We start from the raw sequence: 14,630 nt of genomic DNA, 5'->3' as shown, positions 1-14,630 counted from the left end.
AGAATCTCTGCACTCCCCCCTACCCTGCTTCCTTTTTCTTGGTTGACCCCTCTGCTGTGAAAGTATGACCCTTTGATCTTTTCTCCTGTCCATGCTTCTTTTGTCTCTCTGAAGCCCTCCAGCTGTGATCTTTTCACAGTGCTAAAACTGACCACTGTTTTTCTTTGGGGAGAATTCCAGCCTTTTAAACCCCAGCCTTCTAGAGTGAGGCTGGGGGAAAACTGGTTTTACCTAGCTACCCATTACTGTCCTCAGGTTTGATTTCTCCAGGGAGTGATAATCTTCAATGACTGACATAGTTACAGGCAGAAGGCAGAGTAGGAATGTACCTTATAGACTAACACAATCAGAGATAATTAACTACCTCTCTCTCTCTCTTTACAGGCAGACATGCTGGTGCCAATCTTGTGTCTCTTTAACAGACAGAGCATGACACATTACACGAGACAAAGACAGTAATAAAACACATGCATGCTTTATTCATAATACCAAAGTGGAATTCATAAGTAACAGAGTTTATGCAAATTGCCAAAAATGTCCAAAGAGCTCCTTCCCTTAAAAAAAAAAACTTGAGGAATGTGTGGTTGTCGTGAGATGCACGCAATAGCAGTAAATTACTGAGGCAATCACACAAGGCAGTCACTAAGGACAAGAATGCAATGCAAATTTACTTCAGTCATACAGTGGAATCACTAGTATTTTCCTAATATCTTAAATAAGTCTATAGGATAAAGCAAAGTATCAGACATTACCCATCAAGATCTTTATACCATGCTAGATTCTGATCCACTTACACACTGCTCTATGCTTGCTAGGGCTGTGCAAAATTTTGGCAACCGTTTCATTTTGGAGGTGTTTTGGGCCATTTCAGCGCCCAAAACACCAAATCCGAATTAAAATGGAAGGCTCCGAAACATTTTGGAAATGTTTCAGAGAATTTTGACATTTCAGAGCTGGGCTTGCAGGGAAATAAAAACTAGGAGGGAGAGGAAAGAGGATGGGAATGACCCCGGATCTGTGCACAGGGTTTCAGCAGGCTGCCGTTGCAGGCTGGGGCCAGTGGCAGCGGCTTGGCACAGCCTACACTGAGCACCGGGAAGATTGTGGTGCTACCACTGGCCCCCAGCCTGCAGCAGCAGCCTGCTGAAAACTGGCACACAGATCTGGGGGCCCGCAGCCCTGGGAAAGAGCTGGGGGAAACAATCAGAGAGCTGGGAAATTGAACCAGAATCGATTCCCCAGCTCCCCAGTCTTTCCCCCAGCTCTCTGACCGCTTCCCCCAGCTCTTCCTGAGGGGTGGGCCCCTGGATCTGAGTGCAGGATGACAGCAGGCTGCCAGATGGTGACGGTGGTGGCTCTGGGCTATGTCCCCAGCCGTAAGAAGGGCCCTGCTGAAATCTCTCACACAGATCTGGGGGTCTGCACCCCTCCGGAAACAGCTGAGGGAATGATCAGAGCTGAGGAATTGAACCAGGAGCTCCAGCTGACAAGCGGAGCTGCCCCAGCTCCCAGACAGCACACAGCACCCTGCCGACCCACACTGCACCTGTGTCACGTGGCAGGCCGGGGGGGGGCGTGATGCCCACTGCCCAACGCTGCACTGAAGGGCTCTGCCACAAGCCCCCAGAGGCCCTGATCACCACTGCTGCAGCTGGTGACTGTAGGACTTTTTTTGTTTTTTTTAAAGCTCTGCACTTACCAACTGTGTAGTATGCAGATGACAGCGTGCTGCCACTGTGGGCTGGGGCCAGCTCCAGCACCTGAGCATGCCCAGCGCAACCCACACCAAGCGCTGGGAAGAACCAAGTGCTGGTGCTGGCCCCAGCCAGCAGTGGTAGCCCGCTGTCATCCCACATGCAGATGTGGAGGCCTGCACCCCCTGGGACGGCTGCGGAGCTGTGCTGGACTCTGTGGGGTGTAGGCCCCTGGATCTGCATGTGGGATGAAAGCATGCTGCTGGCAAATGATACTAGTTTTGCTTTGAACATTTTGAGGTGCAGTTTGACAAAAACCCCTGCACCCATCTCTTTGAAACTTGGCAGATTTCATTCCCTTAGAAGGGGCTACCATCCCTGCAATTTTCATCTGAATCAGGCAAGAAATGTCAAAGTTATAGGCATTTTAGTGATTCCCCATTATAGCCATTATGGTCAAAACTGCGAAACAGATTCGGTCAAATTGAAACAGGACAGTGATCCAAACCACTGAAACATATTACTGTCCCTCCGAAACGCTGAATCTGAAACCAAAATGAAACATAGTTGTTTCACATAGCCCTGCTTCCCTTTCACAGCATCTGATGAAACGAGCTTGAGTTCACGAAAGCTGATGCCATATATATCTCTGAGTTAGATTATAAGGTTCGTATCTACCCTGCCTTTGCCTGATTTCAGACTAACACAGCTAACTTCTTCTCTCTACTATAATTCTGCCTTTAGCTTCTAAGATTAGTAATAATACCTAAAGCAAGATAAATTCCTCAGCCTCTCTGAGGACAATGACCCCTTTTCAACTTCCATTATACCCTTAATTCAACCTCCATTGTAACTAATTTACATTACAAATCTGTCCTGCAAAGAACTCCTGAAAAATATTGGAAAATTTTAAACCAGATCCTAATACCAAATTTTGTGACTCCCTCAAAATAATGTGGCAGTTTCATTTAAATTAAAAGGGCAGGATTCCATTTACATGCAAAATGATACAGTCTGCATAGCAGGTCATATACTATTTTCATGTTAAATTATATTTGCTTTATGCTGACCTCATGATTTGTCAACCCAAACATTTGTCATAATTTTAACAGCACATAATTGCAGTGCGTATGGAGTTCTCAGCAGAAGCTGGGGGTTTTGGCTGCTGAGAAGGTGATGGGTTGGGTTCCTGGGCCAATTTGACAGCATGCAATCAGCACACCAGGTGAAATCCTGGCTCCTCTAAACCAAGTCAATAGGAGTTTTGTTATTTATTTCACTAGAGCCAAGATGCCACCTATTATCTGGGCAAACATTAACAGGGGTGACATTTAAAAGAGGTTTAAGTTAAATGAGGTAATTAACAATGCATTGATAAAAATCAAGCAGTTCAGTCCTGTGACTTGCTGTTTTAGGTTGTCTGCAATTAATCCAACAGTTTACACCAGTGGTTCTCAACCTTATTAGACTCAAGGCACCTCTAGAAAAATATCAACTCTTAGCTTTTGCTCCATTTTTGACTACAGAAAAATAATAAGAGTAAATCATTTGCTGCAAAAAACTCAAAAACACCAAAGGTCAGAATGTTTTTAACATTATGAATTCCTATTTGAAATTTCTCGGTTTCGTGTCTGCACACTTAACAGTGCTAACATTGTGCAGTACCCTGCAGCACCCTTGAAATGATTTCAAGACATCCCAGGATGCCATGGTGCTCAGGTAGAAAATTACTGGTTTATAGCAGGTCCCAATTATAGGTAATTCTCACACCACACCTGTTAGAAACAAAGAAGCAGTAATACTCACTTTCAGGGCATCCCCTTCATTGCCTTCCATTACCTCCAGAATCAGTGCTGCTAGTATATTAAAGCCTTGACAATAACCAACAGACTTGTTCCATCTGGCATAGGCCAACAGAACCCGTTTTAATACGACTCGGTCTTGTTCTGCCTCCTGGCCACAGTAAGAACTACAGCCAGTTCGATGAAGATCCTAAAATAGGAAAGCTGTTTGAGATATTGGCCTATTTCACAAGCCCACCCTGGAGACCTTTGCCAACCATGCCCATGCATTTATATTCAATATTATTTTGCCACTCCTTAGAGATGTGTGTTTTCTTTTATGATGCTGAGTTTATTGAAGGAGTGAAATACTTTGAGCAAAGGAAGGTTCTCCAGGAGATCCCTGGGGTCTAATAGAAGGTGAGCCCCTGGCTCATTTAAACTCATTGTTTCTCTGTCTACCTGGCTGGAAAAATGGGTCTGGAAGAAACTACTTTGTAAACCAAACAATGCATCTGAGAAATCTTGGGTAAGTAAATTACCAGACAAGAGGTTGGTATCAAATTGTCACAAGTGGCAATGGGGTTTTGAGCTACTTTCAAATAGGTAAAATGTAACAGCTGCAGAATTTTTTTTAAACCATTTATTTCACGGTGTCATTTACTTCTGAAAAGTTAGAAAATCCAGAAAAAAGGGTTTTGAAAAATTTATACACTATATTAACCAGAAACCTAAAAGGGAAATATTTAATTTTCCTGTTTTCAACACCTCAACACATAGGGCAAGCATTGTAGCATGGGTTTCAGTTGCATATACAAATTTAACACTGTCTGGTTTGGACAACAGGATTTGAGTGGGTGGCTGTGGATGATTAAACGTTAACTGCTACAATTTCAAGTTCAATCTTAGAGTTAAATAAAAATGTTATACTGTCATCATGCTATTTTCTAAAAACATTATAAGTCTATGTTTTAGGAACCACTGGTCTTTTAAACTCAACATTAATACTGCATATTTTGCAGTTGTGCTTTATCTTGGAACTTGAACACAGACAAAAGCCCTTTTCTGAGAATCAAAGGAAAAATGGGAACTATCAAAATAAAATCTTGATTTTTAAATTCAAGTCTGGAGACTAGCTCATTTGTGGGTCAGGAGCATGGACACATACATAAGTACACATGGTGTTTTTCAAACAATTATTTAGGAACCTAAAGGGATGCATGAGGTGCACCCTTGCTCAAGTAAAAATGAAATGGATAGATGATCTTTTCATGAAATCATCCATGTAAGACACTGTCAGCGGCAAAACACTAGAAACATATTCATAATACCCTGAAATCACCTCCTCCCCAAACTAGCACCTACTCTTAAAACAAAAATGCCAAATAACTGAAACATATCACAGGCTGAAGTCTATTTCACTATGGTAGGTTCAGTGAAAATATGGCCAGTTACTATATTACAGCACTGACTAGTACCAGAGCCTATCTTTGTAAAATACAAGCAAAACCTAAATTAGAAGCTTGTTAGCCCATTATTAGTTTAGAAGTGCTAACATTCAAGCAAGCATCCCTTACATTTTAGAACCATTGCTTCTAGCAGGGCTCAAATATTTATTTAACAAAAAGTCAGACTCTGAACTGTAAACTTTACATGACTCAGAATACAGTACACAATTAAATGAACATAGGGAAATGCAATACACAGATAGAAAAGGTGCTTTAGACAGTTGGTCATCTCCATCTGCCAGGAAATAACAATGAACAAAGCAGTTCATTAAGAAAAAAAATCTATCTTCAGTAAAAGCTCTTCTGCATGAAGGATTCCCTATATGCACAGATTTTTCCATTCTCCAAATAGGAATTGAAGATTTTCTCTCTAGCATACATTCAGAAAACTGAGGAAGAAATGAAGACAGGTGGACCAGCACAGTTGTTCCTCAATCACCCCAGAGATTTATGATGTGTGTTATACAGGTGTGACAAAGAAGACTAAGTGGGATGGATTCTAGCTTGCAGTTCCAGTGGGGAGCACTTTGGGGGAGCTCAGTGTGAGAGGGTTTTGCTGTAAATAATTATGCGTAGATAGGTTGAGGTGCCATTACCTTTACAATCTGAATACCCATGGAATCGTCATCAGGATTACTTCTCTCATTGAAGGTGAAGCGCATAGTTTTATCCCAGTCAATTGCTATACTACGCAAGTAGTGATCTGCTAGAGTCAGCCATACCTAAAAATAGTCACAGAAATGTTAAAAAATGTATTATTCACAGTTTTTGCTTGGAACTGAAGCACTACATGCATACACAAACTGTAATCAGAAGCAGAAGGAATGATGTAAAAACAATTGCTATATAAGAAAAGTAACACCTTAATTTCTAAAATGCCAATAGAGGGACCAGTCCTGCACTCTAAGAACTCCACTGACGTCCACTGTACACTACATGAATAATCTCATCCCACAGATGCTCCATCTGCCTGTCTTCCCTGAATGCACATATCTGGAGATGCTAGCTACCTTTAACAGCATTCTCTCTCACAGACCCAGTGGCCAAGAATCCACATCCAAGAAGATAGCTGATCTGCAAGACAGGCAGAGGAACAGCCAGGTGAAGGATGTTCACATCATCCTTTTACCACAGGGTAACTCACAAGTAACCTACTAAAAAGGTAACAACATGAAGTTACTCTTTCTATAATCTCCTGTGTGGAACAGCTTTTTGGAAAACTTGCATAGGAAATTTGTAATAATTTGCATCTTCCTAGCTCTCTTTTGCTGACTTCTACAAAAGAGGATGAGATCTGGCAGAGAGCAAGGAATTTCAGAACCAAAATTATATTCAGCATATAGTAAGCTACTGTTACAAAAAGCTTTGTGAACTGTGAGTATCTAGATGTATTCTTGAAAAATTAGGCTGGTTTCAAGCATAATGATTATATATATCTAGGATGCTTAGATGTATATGCGACTCTAGGCCAGCACCATATATGCCTACAAGTTACAGAAAATATTGGATCCTTTTAAACTAAGATACAGGAAACTTAGAGAGCTCTAACTATACTAGCCAGCCTTTAGAAAGAATATGTCTGCATCTGCCATAGGTAAACACAAACAGTGCTTAAAATGGTGACATTTATGACTATTTTGTCCCTCGAAAGCCCATACATAAAATGCAGATCCAATCCCTATTTCCTGAAAATGTTTTGAATTCCTGTTGCAAACAGCCATTTTGAAAAATCATACAAATGATAACGAATTTCCACTTATTGAGGAGCACTGGTACAGAGCTGCCTCCACATGCAATTTTGAGGTTTATGCCTTCATTAATGTTTGGAAAATGTCCAGCACATTGAATTATAAAAAACAAACAACAGACCATCAAGTAATAATGGTTACTGATGTTAAAAGTCTGTTTTTTAAGGGAAGTGTAAGAAATGGGGGAAAGCAGTGAGGAGCTGGTTTTTATATTCTAAGTGAAAGACAATTCACACACTTCCCAGTTATAAACACTTAAATATTCACATCTTGCAGGGATTTATTTTCAGCTTGCTGAATCACACATTCCCTGCATTTCCCACCCTCCCCCTACCCAGAGACAGCCTCTTATGCAGAGAAATAATTTGTTCTGCTGTTACTGTTCCCCTGTAAGTCTCCAAGAAAGACTTTGCTCCAGTGAAATTGGCTTGTTGGATTCTTTATTTCTGCCAGACCTTGAGGAAAATGTCTTGTATCAGCAGCAGTGCAGACACTGTCCTTCCCCTGTGCTGCCCTTCCCCTAGCACCAGAAAAGGATCTCACTAGCGCTGCTGAAGCACAGAATGATTTCTCCAGGTCAGAAAAAACATATAAGGAACTGGGTGAGAGGAACAGACTCAACACTGTTTTATATTGCTACGCCTGCTGGCACAACAATGAAAGTATAAGGAACATTATAGAGGCATGTATTTTTCTGGTAAGTTTTATTGATCCAACTGTATAGGTGGGAGAGCTATTGAATAAGCTTTTGGGCCTTTTCTCAGGCACTTGATGCCCAAAATCTCTCCTAAGTACATAGTTAGTTAATAAAAGATACAACAAAATCCTTGCCTCTTGTACATTCCCTGGACCATCACAGCTACAGCAACACTAGATCCCCACTACAACATACAGTTACAGTTGTGATGAGGGAGAGGAAGAATGATTATGTAGCTTGTGTCATTCAAGCCCCCACAGAACATCAGCGAACAGGATCTGTTCATAGTATCATAGGAAATTAGGCCTGGAAGGGACCTCATAAGGTCATCTAAGTCCAGCCCCCTGCTCAAGGCAGAATCATTCCTGACTAAAGCATCCCAATCCAGGTATCTATCTATCTAAGCTGCTCTTGACAATTTCCAGAGATAAAGTTTCCATAGCTTCTCCAGGTGAAAAGATTATGCCCTTATGATTCTTTATTTCCCCCTCCTTTGAAGGGACAAACTCATTTCTCTCACTGACAAACTTTTAACCTATGAAGCTAAATGGCTTCAGATATTGTTAATCAAGCAGTAAAATTAACTCAATTTAAAAGTTAACTCAGTGATCTCAATGCAACTCCCAGTGAGCACTTTTTTACAGCACTAACTCACTGCAGTTTCACATTAATGACAGCCTCCATCTCTGCATATTACTCTTGATGCTCAGCTCCACTACTGTGTCAGCCATCTGCCTTTCCCTAATCAAACATTTATGTAACTATTCTTGCCAGCATTATGCCTCCACAACAGTTACCAACTTCAGTTCTATAAAATTTAAAGGCTAGTATATTGTATGGAGATTTACCCACAATGCCAAGCATTGTCTAATGGCACACCTTTACCTGTGGAACCCATTGTTGTAAACAAAAAGCTCCAAATTTTTTCCCAGTGTGACCCCACTACTGGATTTATAACCCCACTTTCAGTTGACCTGTGACCCAAACTTCTGGTCCAGGTTAAATTGTTACAAGTAGAATTTTGGGGGGGGCTTTGAACCTCACTCTACCATGTGCCATGACCCCATGGCACTGAAAGAGTAAAGAGCTGAGATTTGCAGTGGTACATATTACTTGGGGTACAAGCAGAAGTAATTCCACTGGTGCAAAACTGAGCTTTGCTTCTCTTTGAAACAATGCAACTACACCAGTGGCTGATCATGGAGATGGCTGTGTTTCAGAAAAAATCTCCAGTGCAAATAAATCCTAAAACTACCAAGTATACATTCAAAGACAGTGGCAATATTGATGTACATGTTTCTAAGCCTTATGTAGAAGCCAATATAATGTACCTTGTAAAGTGTGAAGATCTACCTACCTTTCTCCTCCATTCCTTCGGTATCCCTGTTGGTAGCCTGGCCACTGCTTTGAGAGCGTCATGCCACTAACAATAAAACATCCAGTAAGGGAAAAATATGCGAATAGCCCAATTCAGTAGCATGGATAAATATTCAATATCACAGGTCAGATGCATTAATTTCATTTCCCACAATTTAGAAATGAAATGCTTAGCTTTAAGATGGGTGGATGCAAACTATCAGACTTAATATGGAAGTTTTCTCTAAAGGCAAAATATAATCTTTTAATCATTTACCAATATAATAATCAATTTAATTTTTTGCCACAAAAAGAATTATGAGTAGTCAATCAAACAAAAACTGCATTATAATTTCCAAATATTAGTGAGAGCAAACCTTTATGTACTAGCAACTGGTATTCCCACACAGAGACAGAACAAAGCAATGTTTTGGAATGAGTAATGAGAGTACACTTAAAAGTCACTTAAAGAGTCATTTAAAAACAAGAGAAAATAAATAGAATTACCTGCTGAAAACCATTTTGACCTAAAGATGGCTCAAGAGTAAATTTCAACTTTGTATCAACCCCTAGAAACAAAAGAAAACAAAAAAGGGAGGGAGACAAAACCAAACCATGATTATTTTTTGGGAAAGGAAAATTAAGTCAGGCACAGAAAATATAGAATTTCCAGCTGAACTATGTGCTCCTGAATTACTATATTTCAACCCATTTCTATGAAGATTATTTTCAATATTGAAGGTGTATGCCAAAACATATCAGTGATGTTTTCATGCAATGTGTCCAATGTGCTGCTGCAGTTCAACACAACTTATTTTACTAAAAGTGCAGAAACACTCCACATACTGTAAAACCTAGAAGAATACTATTCACTGGAGTGCTCATTGTTTAGAGTCCTCAAACTCCTCTCCCTTCCTCAATGGACTTTCCATTACAGCAGGAAATACACATCTGATTTTTCTTTCCATATATTTGAGCTTACTGATGTAAAAAAACTGGTTATTCACTTTAACGCTGGCACATTAACAAAACTAATATTTCTCATGTTAAATAAGATATTATATAACTAGAATTTTTAAAGTTTCCCTAATACTCACATTTCAATTTAGACTTTATTTGGCTATAAAATTCATTAATACTAAGTATTATTATTTTTTTATATATAGCTGGCAGATTTATAAACACAATGAATGAAGTGTTAGAATCCCAGGCTTGACCTGAACACATCGTAATTGTGGCATTTGGGTCTACTGCAATAAAACATTAAATAATAATAATACTTCTAATGTGATTTGTCACACATAAATTAACTTTTTCCTCAGTCATTTTGAGTGCCGCTGTCCAAACCCAAGGTGCTGATTAATGCAATATTCTATTCTTCACATTCTCTTGCACTACCAAGACACTAGAGCAATGCACACAAAAGAATGAAGCCATTCTTAATATTTTCCCTGAACCATTTAAAGTCACATGTTTTTACTTATACTCTGTATATGGCACCAAGCCTTCCTATATTTTGGACATAACCTTTTTTCTATCTACATAAAGAGTCTAGTCCTGCAAGATAACAAGTGCAAACAATGCCATGTAAATCAATTATTCAGAAAGTGATTTACAACCCTCCTCAAGATCTGGCTGTGTGTGCATTGGGAAGAACTGCAGTGGCATTTGCTGCTACTAAGCAGTTAACAGTTTGTTATTATTTCTATATTAAACTCCTGATGAGATACTAAGAACATGATTCAGGGAGTAATGTAGCATACAAGGGTCTATGCTGAATTAGCTTTTTCTAGATACATTTTTAATGGGAAATTTAGGGGGGGGTTATTCAAGTTTTTTTTTTTAAATCTATCTGTGGGAGTAGCACTGGGATGCTTTTGTTTGTTCTGCTCAAAAGCACAGCAGAAGCAGATTTCCTCCCTGAATACTCTATGTGGAAGAAAAATAGAAGCATGTATCCTAAATTATGGCCATGTAAATCATGGTGATTAGTTCATGATCTATCATAACAAAGTGCTACAACTTCTGTTGTAGTAATAGAAGATAACATTTTAATATAACATGTCCTAGTAGCAGTCAAAGACAAGGTGAAACAACAGTCTTCCAGTAGTTCCTCCCAGCTCAACACTCAAACAGTAAAACTATTTTTCTGAGGCTTGAAGACCCACTTAAAGCCAAGGCTTCTGTAATCCTGTAACTTAGGAAAACCCACAAGCCCAGCTAAAAATGCCATTCCTGGTATAATATAAGCATTCCTGGTATAATATAGTCTTAGCTTCAGGCAGACTCTCATTTACCCAATGTCTGGGAGCCCAGACCTGACTAGGGAGCCCAGACATGACAGCAGATATCACCAAGCCTATCTGAACAAATGGGATCAAATGGCTCCCAGATGTCAGCCAAATGCTTCCAAATAATGGCAGAAAATTAATGAAAATCTAAATTCAATAGGTATAGAATCATCCTTTGAATACAGAAAGACATGACTTCATAGATTCCATAGACATTAGGTCTGGAAGGGAACTTGAAGATCATCAAGTCCTGCCCCCTGCCCCAAGGGCAGGAAGTCAACTGGGATCAAAGGATCCCAGCAAGATAAGCATCCAAGTGTTTCTTGAAAGAGTCCAGAGTAGATGACTGTACCACTGCTGGAGGGAGTCTATTCCAGGTCTTGGGGGCTCAGACAGTAAAGAATGTTTTTCTTATGTCCAGCCTAAAATGGTCTTGGAGGGGTTTAAGACCGTTGGTCCTTTTTTTTCCTTGGGGTGCTCTGGTGAACAGACGTTCCCCCAGGCCCTTATGTACTTATAAGCAGCCACCAGGTCCCCTCTGAGCCTGTGCTTTTCCAAGCTGAAGAGTCCCATGGCTCTCAGCCTCTCTTCATAAGGCCTATTCTCTTACCCTCTAATCATGCATGTGGCTCTCCTCTGGACTCTCTTGAGCTTCTCAACGTCCTTCTTGAATTGTGGAGCCCAGAATTGGATGCAGTACTCCAGCTGCAGCCTCACCAAGCCCAAGTACAGCGGGAGGATGACATCCTAGAATTTACCTGAGAAGCATCTATGGATGCAAGCCAGAGTTTTGTTTGCTTTCCCAGCTGCAACATTGCATTAGTGACTCGTGTTCATCTTGTGGTCACTAACTAAGAGACCCCCAAGTCTCTTTCAGCAGTGGTGCTAGCAAGCATAGCACTGCCAAATCTATAAGTATGCTGCGGGGGGGGTCCCCCCCTGAGGTGGAGTACCTTACATTTATTGGTATTGAATGTTATCAGGTTTGTATCCACCCACTTACTAAGTTCATCCAAGTCAGCCTGGATCACTAGCCTGTCCTCAGGTGTGGATGCTATGCCCCAAAGTTTAGTGTCACTGGCGAACTTAGCCAGTGTGCTTCTGACACCAATGTCCACATTGTTGATAAAGATGTTAATGAGAACCGGTCCAAGGACAGAGTCTTGGGGGACACCACTGGTCATGGGGCTTCATAATGATTCACTACCGTTGACCACTACTCTCTGGGTTTGACCTCGGAGCCAAATTTCCCAGCCATCGGACTGTGGTGTAGCCAAGGCCACAGTTGGCCAATTTTTCCATGAGGAGGTCATGGGTCACCAGATCAAAAGCTTTTTTAAAGTCTAGATATATGACGTCAATCTCTTCTCCCTTGTTCAGGTGATATATCATAGAAGGAGATGAGATTGGTCAGGCAAGACCTACCCGCGACAAACCTGTGCTGGCTGACCCTTGTCACGGGCATCTCCCCAGATGAATGGCCAGGCCGCAATGAAATGGCAGAATGCTAGGCCTAACACAGGCCTCTGGACGGGTGACCCCTGTCACACTCATAAGGCAGGGAAGTCAACCGCATCGAACTGCCAGCGAAGCAGGAAGGAAACTGCAACATAACTGGCTAAGCAGAAAACAATGAGGGGACTGCAGTGAGGAAGGGGCTACTGACGAGTGAACAGAATGCTGGCAGGAAGGTAACACAACTGGCCAGTAAATATAAGTGAAAAAGAGTAAGGGTATAAAAGGGTAGAGCCACGAGGGGGAAGTTCGAACGGTAACGTCAAGCGTCAAAGGGCCCGCGGACTGATCACCCACCGGGTTGCCCCTCCCACACCAAGCACTGCTTGGGGTTGTTCTTGAGGCCTCCATGAAGAGATTAACATTCCCAGCCATGAAGCCGCTCCTTTTGTTTGCTGTAGTGGTAAGCGTGTACATAGGACTGTAGCCATTTATGTTTGTATTTGTCTGTCTTTCCTGTAAAAGACATGAGCTGTTGACCAAGTCTGGGTCTAGGGTCTTGGCTAGCTGCACCAAGGTCATCCGCGATCTTGAAAGCAAGGGGCCTTGACCTGAACCCCATGACTCAACAGACGTAATTTCCCGTTCAGCTGCTTGTAATTGTTTTGATTATGTTTTGATTGTTAAATGACCTTTTAAGAAATGAGCCATTGACCAGGTCTGAGACTAGGGCCCTGACCAGCCGCACCAAAACCACTCGTGGTTTTGAAAGCAAGGGGCCTTGACCCGAACCTTGTGACCCAACGGACATCGCTCCTCAGCTTTGATTGTTTGATTATTGTGTGTCGTCATAGATTAGTATTATATAGGAAATCATTTGCTTGAGTTGTCAATATTTTATAGGTTAAAGCCAAATAAATACTGCATATTAATCATAAACTGCGTCCTCATCAGTGTCCAGCCCACCGACCTAGCCACAACTGGGCATTTTCAACCTAGTGCGACAACCCTCAGGATGTTGCCCTCAGCCAGTTTATCCAGAAGGGTCTCCTTGATAATTTTCTCCAGAATCTTACCGGGGATTGAGGTCGAGGTGTATAATTCTCAGGATCTACTTTCTGCCCTTTCTTGAAGATGGGTACCACATTGGCCTTCTTCCAATCTTCAGATACTTCATCTGAGCGCCATGAGTTTTCAAATATTTTTGCCAATGATTGGGTTATGACACCTGCCAGCTCCTTCAGTACTCTAGGGTGTAATCTGTCAGGACCAGCTGCCTTGAAGGTGTCCAGCCTCTCACGGTGATCCTTTACTAGATCAATACTGATGCTGGGTAGAAATACGCCCTCACCCTGGCTGTCCCACATCTTGGTAGGCAGGGCGGTCCCACTGGACTGATGAAAGACTGATGCGAAGTACACATTAAGTACTTGATAGTCTTGGTAGAGTAACCACAACCCCTTTCCTCTAGTCCAGCACAGGAGACTTGGGCAAGACAACTAACATGCTACTGCCTAACGACCTTGAGGTGACAGGTGTCAATTAGTCCAGTAGTTTTCAACCTGTGATCTATGAACCCGTGGGGGTTTGCAGACTATATCTAAGGGGGCTGTGAAATATCAGTATGATCAATCAAAAGCATGTGTATAGCCACACTTACAATTCAAAGGGGTCCACACCTCCATTCAAAATTTCCGAAGGTGTCCACAAATCAAAAGATTGAAAAAAATCACTGAACTAGTCTGTAACCTTTCCAAAATTTCCCAAACAGATTACTGCTGGATCTGTCAGTCTCTTCACAGCAGCTGCTAAAACCTCTCTACCTTACCCCTACTGAGTATTAGCATCTAGGGTGTATCTGACCAGAAATACATGTTACATTATAAAGAAAGAGGACAGAGCAGCTTTATTGGCCAGGGAAAGACCACACTCTTGAAGATTCTTTTGCCAACTATAGTCAGATTACTGTTTTAAAAAAATGCTGCTCAGTTTTCTTCCACAGCTTGTTTTTCTACAAGGTTACGTTCACCTGCATATGGGGAAATAAAAGTAGTGTCTCACGTGATCGTTTGTGCAATCCATCATTAGTCCAGCAACTAC

At 41.4% G+C, this 14,630-nt stretch overlaps 1 protein-coding gene across 6 annotated transcripts in view; it reads right to left on the bottom strand.

Annotated features, from left to right (window-relative positions):
* The window catches only part of TBC1D30 (TBC1 domain family member 30), a 112,036-nt gene that overhangs the window by 28,238 nt on the left and 69,168 nt on the right, over positions 1 to 14,630 (bottom strand). For all 6 annotated transcript variants that reach the window (XM_090042444.1, XM_090042442.1, XM_090042443.1 and 3 more), the window contains 4 exons: positions 9,292 to 9,353; positions 8,786 to 8,851; positions 5,580 to 5,705; positions 3,501 to 3,686 (listed from right to left, as the gene is read on the bottom strand). In XM_090042444.1, coding sequence (XP_089898570.1) covers positions 3,501 to 3,686; positions 5,580 to 5,705; positions 8,786 to 8,851; positions 9,292 to 9,353 — 440 coding nt within the window. The remainder of the gene's footprint in view (positions 1 to 3,500; positions 3,687 to 5,579; positions 5,706 to 8,785; positions 8,852 to 9,291; positions 9,354 to 14,630) is intronic.

The sequence above is a fragment of the Crocodylus siamensis genome, chromosome 4 (genome assembly GCF_052110815.1).
Source record: "Crocodylus siamensis isolate JL-2025a chromosome 4, ASM5211081v1, whole genome shotgun sequence".
NCBI classification, from domain to species: Eukaryota; Metazoa; Chordata; order Crocodylia; family Crocodylidae; genus Crocodylus; species Crocodylus siamensis.
This window is presented reverse-complemented; position numbering and strand designations above follow the sequence as displayed.